Raw genomic sequence first — 8959 nt, forward strand, 5'->3', positions numbered from 1 at the left:
ACGCCCACATACATATTTTTGAATTTTTTTTTATAAAAAATTAACGATTACTTTTAAATTTTAATAATTTCTTCATTAGTTTACATCCGTTACACCATTAAAATTATAATGGTGTAAACTATAATTTTAAAAATAATTTTACTTATAATTTTAAAATTATAAGTAAAATTATAATTTTACTTATAAAAATTATTTAAATTATAATAATGTAACGGATGTAAACTAACGAAGAAATTATTAAAATTTAAAAGCAATCGTTAATTTTTTATAAAAACAAATTCAAAAAATATGTATGTGGGCGTGAATATAGTAAAATGAGTTTTTTGTACAATATTATTCAAGAGTCGGTTAATATTCTTAAAATGTTATTAAAAAAATGTTTTTTAAAATTTAATTTTAAACAACTTATTATTTTTATGTGTCATATTTTTGTAGCCACTAATAGAAAATACATACTGAAATATAAACATCCGTTGTAGATAAATTAAACCAGAAGTATATTAACATAAAAGAATATTTAGGGTGTGTTTGTGAAACACATTGGAGAGGATAAAAGTGCGTTTTAGTGCTTTGAAAGTTGTTCTTTGATGTTTGTCAATTTTTTTATCTGAACGAAAGCTCGTTCACTAGAAGGAAGAAATCATAGTGTGTGTTTGAATTACAGTTTACAAACAAGGAGTCTGAATAAAATTGATTTTGCAAACTTAATTTTGATGAAAAGTAAGTTTGTGTTGAGTGATTTATGTTTGACAATCTTTATATCAAAATGAATTATAATAAAATAAATATTGTTTGGATTACACCACTTAAAATTACTTTTGCATAGTATTTTCTATCTCAGTAGGCTAAAAATTAATGCACAACACGAGATTTAAATTCCTATACTCACTTAAGTGAACAAACCCAATCAACTCAAATTAATTAAGACAAATATTAATTATTTTTAATTTAATATCTTTAATATTAGAAATGATTAAACTTTAATTTTAAGTATAACTTTATAAAATATTTATACTGAAAATGATTATATATATATTTTTGTTTAGTTTTTTTAATAAATTTTTGCATATAAAATGTAGAGACTAATTTATAATTTCAGTGAAAATATAAAGATTAATTGTGTAATTTAATCAATTTATTATTATTATAATTATTCTTCAGTTTTTGTTTATTTATTTTTGTTTTTATTCTTGCCATATTATTGTGGCCCATAATTGTTTTCTAACCAAATTTTGTCTTCCCAAATCTAGCTTCATTAAAAATCAAACAGCCCACGCCATGACAACAAAAATCAACAAAAATATGTCACATTAACAACCCCTTAATGCCTTCATATTACGGATTTCATACCATAATCAACCCATATAAATTTCTGTCATCACTGCTATCTTTCAGTCTATGTCTGCTACTGCAATAATAACTATAACACGTGTCGAGAATTGCTTACCTCCACCTCATTTTAGAAGTGCTGAAAAAATTTTACTTCATCACAGTAGCACTGCCCTTAAAAATATTGTTCGTTTTAACATTTTAAGCTTTAAAATTTATTTCTATTAGAAGGATAGAAATTAAACCATTCAATCTATCAAAATACATCTAAAATAAGAGTTATTCATATTTTTATAAAGCATATTATTTTTTTCATTCTACAATTGATATCTCTTGTTGACACATGAATTTGAACACCAATTCTAATACTATCTATAACAATCCAACACACTCACTTAAAATATTATTATCTTTGACATTTCGGATTTTACGGTTTTGTTCGTGATTAAAAGATGAAAACCAACTTAATCCTTTATATTCACACCTTTACTGGACATTTCTTCTTACATGTGCATGTAAATCTGATGCTAAGTGCTTATGAGAGGGAGATATTGATTATACAAGAAACTCTCATTCAAGGGACTTATAAAACAATACTATTAACACCTTAATTAATTTAAAAAACGAAACATTCAATTCGTAACATACATCAATACTAAATTCACAGTCTTATTTTTCCATGTTCCAACATTTTATTCATAAAAAGTACTATCTAAACAACAATACACGTGATTATATAAAATGCGTATTTTATTCTTTTACATAATATTTATTTTTATTCAGAGTTGTAAACTATTATGAGGTCGTCATTTTTAAGGATAGACCTCTATAAGTGATAAATATTCGGTAAATGGAAATATCTTGTAATTATAGAGGCTAGCTTCATGAAAGATATTTTTCCATTCTTCTTCGGTTCTCTCTTTTTCGTGAATAATTTGCATATTTATGTTCATAAGAAATTTGAGTCGAGTAATTTCAGGTTCATCTTGTTCTTCATTTATCACGGTCTCTAAAATTATTATTTTACCCTTTTTCTCTTTGCTTAAAACCTTAACAGCATCTTTGCAATTTCTCAATATTTTTATGCAATTGTTGTCGCTCCAATTATGTAAGACTAGCTGCATAAGAAGATAAAAATATACATCACAACCATTTTATAATGTAATATCGTCAATCCCACTGACTAATTTTACAAATGAAATTGAGTGTCTTGTTATTCAACTAACTTTTTTGGTAAAAGAAAAAAGTTGACTTCAATTGTGTGATTTTTTTGACAAATTATTGTTTTTAGATAAAAGTAAAAAAATAAAAATAAAAATAAAAATTACATTTATATAAACTTTTTAAGAATAACCATCTATTCTGAATGGTTAATTAACCATTTGAAGCTATTGCAGTGTCACCAAATGAAATGGCAAAGCATTGTTTACATGGTGTAAGAAGAAAATGTAGGGAGCTTTCAAAAGTTTTCAAGTAAATATGTAAATTCAATTAATTAATGGCATGCATCCTTTTACTTTGGTATATCTATAGAGGGTAAAAATGATTCAAAATTACTATTTATAAATTAAAATTAGTCTTTATATATTTATATATAAATATATATTATGTAATTTATTTTTAATATATATTTGATATTTCAATTTATATTTATACTAGTGGCTGACGATTTCAATAATTAATTTTGGTATATATATATACCTAAGATAATTAAAAATTATTAGTTTTTGTAACATCTAAAAATTTAAAATATTAAAAAATCTAATTTTAATTAATACTTTGAGATTAATTTTAAGAAATTACGAATGATTATATTCTAACTTTTTAATTTATTAAAGGTAATTATACTAAAACAATATGTTTTCGAAACTCTTATGAATATATATGGGTGTTTTGTTTGTATTTTTATTTTTTGTTTTTAAATTTTTATAAAAAAAAGAAAATAAGAGAAAAAAATAATATATGATTTTATTATTATTTTTATTTTTTTTCACAAGATTTTAACTTAAAAATACTAAAAATATAAACAGAAAATAAAAACGTAAACAAAACGTAAATATAGTCGGTCACAATAAAAGAAAGTAACTTCGATAATCTAATCTAATTTTGAAATTAATTAAGACAAACACACTACTAATCCACTGCTAATTAAATGGTTACCTTAAGTAGAATTGCATCAGCCTTAGGAATGGATTCAAACATGTCTCCACCAACAAAGCTCAAATTGTTGGATCCCTTCAAATTTTTCACAACCTGTGGAAGGTCAAATACTATGTATTTGAGTTCTGGAAATTTCTCACTGAAAATTTGAGCGGTGGTTCCAGTTCCACCACCAACATCCACAATTGTTTCCAACCCCTCAAAGGCCATGTGATGATCCTTTAGTGCCAATTTTATCATCTGAGAATCACTGGCCATAGCATCATTGAACAAGCCCATGAGTCTAGGGTTCTTGTCAAGATACTCCCACAAAGGTTTCCCCAAGGTGATTTCGTATAGACGGCGATTTTCGTCGGAAAACCACTTGCTCAGATAATTGAAGGAATCTGAATGAACTGGATCTATAACGAACTCAACCACTGGAGATATACAAGGGTTTTCAGTGCCTTTGATCAAGAGTTCTGATGCTGCTGTAAGAGCAAATGCTTCCTTTTCTTCTTCTTTATTGCCATCTTGGATTCTAACCTTTGTCTTATAGATACAGGTATAAATATTAATCTTTTCATATAATTAAAATGCAAGTATCGAAAATTTCAAAAGCTAAGTAAATACAAAATTAGAGAGATGGGAAACAAAAAGATATACAAAGTGTTTATATAAAAACCTATGATTACAAGATATAGCAATGTATATATTATAAATACTTTTATGTGTTCAATAATTTTTTCATGATATATATGTTTATTCATATTATTTTGATGATAAATATTTAGTACTTATTAATTTTTTTGGACAAACGAATTAAATAATATATAGTGAGATTTACTACATGTCATGCAAGATGTTTAATTATTTATGAATTTTATTAATTGTTTAATATATAGCATATTTTTTTTGTAAGTATTCAATTTTTTAAAATATATATTAATCATAATTATGAATTTAGTGCAATAGTTTTGAAATCTTAGGTTAATTAATAATGCAAACAAATGAATTAAATAAGTAAATATAAAAATAAAAAATAAAAAAATATTAATTATTTCGAACTTTATTTTGGAGGAAAAAGAAAAGATGAATGAGAACATTACACCTAATAATCCTAAATAATTTAAGATAAAATTTCCTTTTAATATATTAAAGAGAAAAGAGGTAAAGTTATAAATTATAGATTCTTACTATATCAAAGTATCCAATATATGCCATGTAGCGCATGAAAACATCAATGCGATCAACTTTAGTTGACGGAATTTGGAGAACTGAGACCAATTCTAAAAGAGTAATAGGTTTTCCATGGTCGTGGATTATGTTTGGTATGCGAGAATCAATGATCCACTTGAGACACATGGAGTCTAGGATGCTAAACATGTGCCTATAAACAAGTGCTTGAGCTTTGAAGCTCTCACTTGCGCTGCGCCCATTGTTTGAAGCCATAACTCTTTTGTGAATAGTTTTGATTCTGCTGGTTTTTTTTTTTTTTAATCTTTGTGCTGCATGCTCTCATGTTGAACTCACATTGGTTTAATTTATAGTATAAGGTTTAATCTTGCATGCAGCAGGTGGTTAATTTAATAATTTTCCTTGTTTTACCACGTTTTTGACTGTTGAGGTTGATATAGTTATTTTAAAATCGCTAATTTATATATTTATTGGACAGTATCTATCTGATGTTTAGATTTGAATATTTGCAGCTCCATTATGACGAGTTTGTTGATCTAGAAGGTAAGTAAATTCTTTTTTTTAAGATAAAATAGTATTTTAATTTTTCAAATTTTAATTAAATCTTAATTTAATCTCTAATATTTTATTTTTATTTTAAATATTTTGTTTTGTTTTATTTTTTATTTTTGATCAAAATTATATTTTTTTTAAATATCATTTATTCCTAATTTCTAATTTTTTTATATTAAAATATTAGCTGTTCTATTATTATTGCCAATAAGAGCAAGGTTCAAAACCAATGCAAATTCCTATATATGGTTAGTTTCTTAGACTCACAGCATAATCTCGAACATTTTTTTATAACTTCCAATTTGTATCGTACAATTGTGGGAAATTGCAATATGTGTTGACCATTAGACTTGACATTTCTTTTTCTATGAATAAATTAAGCCAATTTGTGACTACTCAACATTGGACAACAATTAAGAGATAGAGTACTTAAATATTTTGCTACGTCTCAAACCTGAATTTCATAAATCATCTAAAATAAGATTTATTGTTTTTTCAGATTTTGATTAGGCAAACAATTTAGAAGATTGAAAATAAAAAAACAGATTATTATATTTATTAATTATGGAACAAATCTTGTAGCCTGAAACACAACAAACAAATTATAGTCAGCAGAAACTCTCTGCTGAAATAGAATTTAGAACTTTTGATTGAACTAAATTCTTGTTTTCTTTATTGAATTGGTAAGTGAAGCTTAACTAATTCTGGTAGTTAGTTTATTGTTAAAAAAAAAAAATTCCGCCTATGTTACACTTGCGGTACATAGCCGGTCCCAAGCCCGGATAAAGGAGGAGGGTTGTGTTAGGTCTTCGGCAACCAACATAAAAACATAGCCGAACCCCCATGACATGAACCAAAGACATTATTGCGTTAAAGCTAGGTCGTTGCCCGGAAGCAACGCGTCGTATGGCTCGAGTATGGTGTCAAAGCAAGAGCCGCTGCATCGGTGCCCGGATGTAGTGTTAAATGAGCAAGGGTTCTCGCGTTTTCGTGAACGGACGAGGGTAAATAAGCTAGTTCATAAAGTAAAAGGTAAAGGTCAAAGCGACAGAAGGTTGAGATTTGGGACATGGAACATAGGCACTCTAACAGGAAAGTCCATGGAGGTGGTGGACACCATGACAAGGAGGAAGATTAACATTATGTGCCTACAAGAAACGAAATGGGTTGGTGCAAAGGCTAGGGAGTTGGATACTTCTGGTTTCAAACTTTGGTATACAGGAAAGGTAAAGAATAGGAATGGGGTTGGAATAATTGTGGATAAGCAGTGGAAGAGGGACGTAGTGGATGTCAAGAGGGTGGGAGATCGGATCATCTCTATCAAACTTGTGGTGGAGGGAGGTGCTTTCCATGTGATTAGCGCCTATGCACCGCAAGTGGGTTCGGACGAACAACACAAGATAAGGTTTTGGGAGGAACTAGAGAGTTTGGTTCAAGGCATACCTTTGGGAGATAAGATTTTCTTAGGAGGAGATTTAAATGGCCATGTTGGGAGAGAAGTGACTGGATATGGGAGTATTCACGGAGGCCATGGTTTCGGGGTGATCAATGCCGAGGGTAAAACTATTTTGGACTTTTCTTCAACCTTTGATCTTCTCATCGCAAATACATGTTTTAAAAAGAGAGACGAACATCTTATAACCTATAAGAGTGGCATGACAAGCTCTCAAATCGACTTCTTCTTGTTGAGGAGAGTTGACCGGAAATTTTGCATTAACCGTAAAATCATTCCGGGAGAGAGTTTGACAACACAACATAGGGTGCTCGTCATGGATTTTCGCGTTGAGTAAAAGTTGAGGAAAAGACATTATACGAAGAACCCAAGGACGAGGTGGTGGCGGATGAAAGGTGAGGAATAGAGAAACTTCCTAAGACGGGTAGGAGAAGAGGCAAAGTGGGAGGGGAACGGAAGCGCGGAAGAGATGTAAAGGGAGATGGCAGAAGTTATTAGAAGAACAGCAAAAGAAAGTTTTGGTGAATCTAAAGGAATAGGACCAAGAGACAAGGAGTCCTGGTGGTGGAATGCGAGTATACAAGAAAAGATAAAGATAAAAAGGGAATGCTTTAAAGAGTGGTCTTTATGCCGCAATGCAGATAATTGGGAAAAATATAAGGCGGCTAAGAAAGAGACAAAAGTGGCTGTAAGTGAAGCAAAAACAAGAGCATATGAGGGTCTCTACCAGTCTTTGGGCACAAAAGAAGGAGAAAAAGGTATATATAGAATCGCAAAGAGTCGGGAAAGAAGAACGAGAGATTTGGATCAGGTTAAGTGCATAAAGGATAAGGATGGAGAGGTGTTGGCTCAAGAGGAGAAGATTAATGAAAGGTGGAAGAGTTACTTCTACGAGTTATTTAATGAGGGACAGAAGACTCTTCCGAGCCTTGGTCGATTATGCACAAGGGAAGAAGATCAAAACTTTGACTACTATCGAAGGATTCGAGACTTCGAGGTAAAAGAGGCTTTAGAGCAGATGAAAAATGGCAGGACAGTAGGACCTGATAATATCCCGATTGAGGTTTGGAAAGGTCTTGGAGAAAAAGGCATCAACTGGTTAACCAAGCTTTTTAATGAGATTTTAAGGTCAAAGAAGATGCCTGATGAGTGGAGAAAGAGCACATTGGTACCTATCTACAAGAATAAAGGGGATATACAAAGTTGCGGAAATTATAGAGGGATTAAGCTTATGAGTCATACTATGAAATTATGGGAAAGGGTGATAGAAAGGAGGTTGAGAAAAGAGACACAAGTAACAGAGAATCAATTTGGATTTATGCCAGGAAGATCTACCACTGAAGCGATATACCTATTAAGAAGGATGATGGAGAGATATCGTAGTAGTAAAAGGGACCTACATATGGTGTTTATTGATTTGGAAAAAGCGTATGATAGGGTACCAAGGGAGGTCTTATGGAAGGTTTTAGAAAAGAGGAGAGTAAGGATCGCATATATTCGGGCAATTAAGGACATGTATGATGGGGCCACAACTAGTGTGAAGACTCAATGTGGTGTGACGGAAGAATTCCCTATTGGTATAGGATTACACCAGGGATCATCCTTAAGCCCATACCTTTTCACATTAGTCCTGGAAGTACTCACAGAGCACATCCAAGAGCCTGTGCCATGGTGCATGCTTTTTGCCGATGATATCGTCCTTATGGGAGAGTCAAGGGAAGACCTAAATAAGAAGTTGGAATTATGGAGAGAAGCCTTAGAAGTGTATGGTCTGCGCATAAGCCGTAGCAAGACGGCATATATGGAATGCAAGTTCAGTTCGGGAAGGGAAAACCCCAATATAGAGGTGAAGGTTGGAGAAAACATCCTAGAAAAGGTTAAGAGTTTTAAGTATCTTGGGTGCATCATACAGGATAATGGAGAGATTGAACAGGATGTAAATCATAGGATCCAAGCAGGTTGGTCAAAATGGCGGAGTGCATCTGGTTTTATATGCGACAAAAAAGTGCCTTTAAAACTTAAAGGTAAATTCTATCGCACCGCTATAAGACCGGCTATGCTGTATGGTACGGAGTGTTGGGCGGCTAAAGGGGAGCACGAACATAAGCTGAGTGTGGCAGAGATGAAGATGTTGAGATAAATGAGTGGTCACACGCGATTGGATAAAATAAGAAATGAAGATATAAGGGAGAGAGTTGGAGTAGCACCCATTGTGGAAAAGATGGTTGAATCGCGTCTCAGGTAGTTTGGACATGTGAGAAGAAGACCGATAGAACATCCAGTCAGGAG

General features: G+C 31.1%; 1 protein-coding gene across 1 annotated transcript; it reads right to left on the reverse strand.

The window, feature by feature from the left end:
• Nucleotides 1–2141: 2141 nt before the first annotated feature.
• Nucleotides 2142–4927, reverse strand: LOC130973025 (isoflavone 7-O-methyltransferase-like). Its single transcript, XM_057897388.1, has 3 exons — nt 4666–4927; nt 3490–4014; nt 2142–2447 (listed from the first exon to the last, which is right to left on the reverse strand). Exons 1-3 carry the CDS (start codon nt 4918–4920, stop codon nt 2142–2144), a joined length of 1086 nt encoding a protein of 361 aa, XP_057753371.1. The 5' UTR covers nt 4921–4927.
• Between the last annotated feature and the right edge of the window lie 4032 nt (nt 4928–8959).

This window comes from Arachis stenosperma, chromosome 4 (assembly GCF_014773155.1).
Source record: "Arachis stenosperma cultivar V10309 chromosome 4, arast.V10309.gnm1.PFL2, whole genome shotgun sequence".
NCBI classification, from domain to species: domain Eukaryota; kingdom Viridiplantae; phylum Streptophyta; class Magnoliopsida; order Fabales; family Fabaceae; genus Arachis; species Arachis stenosperma.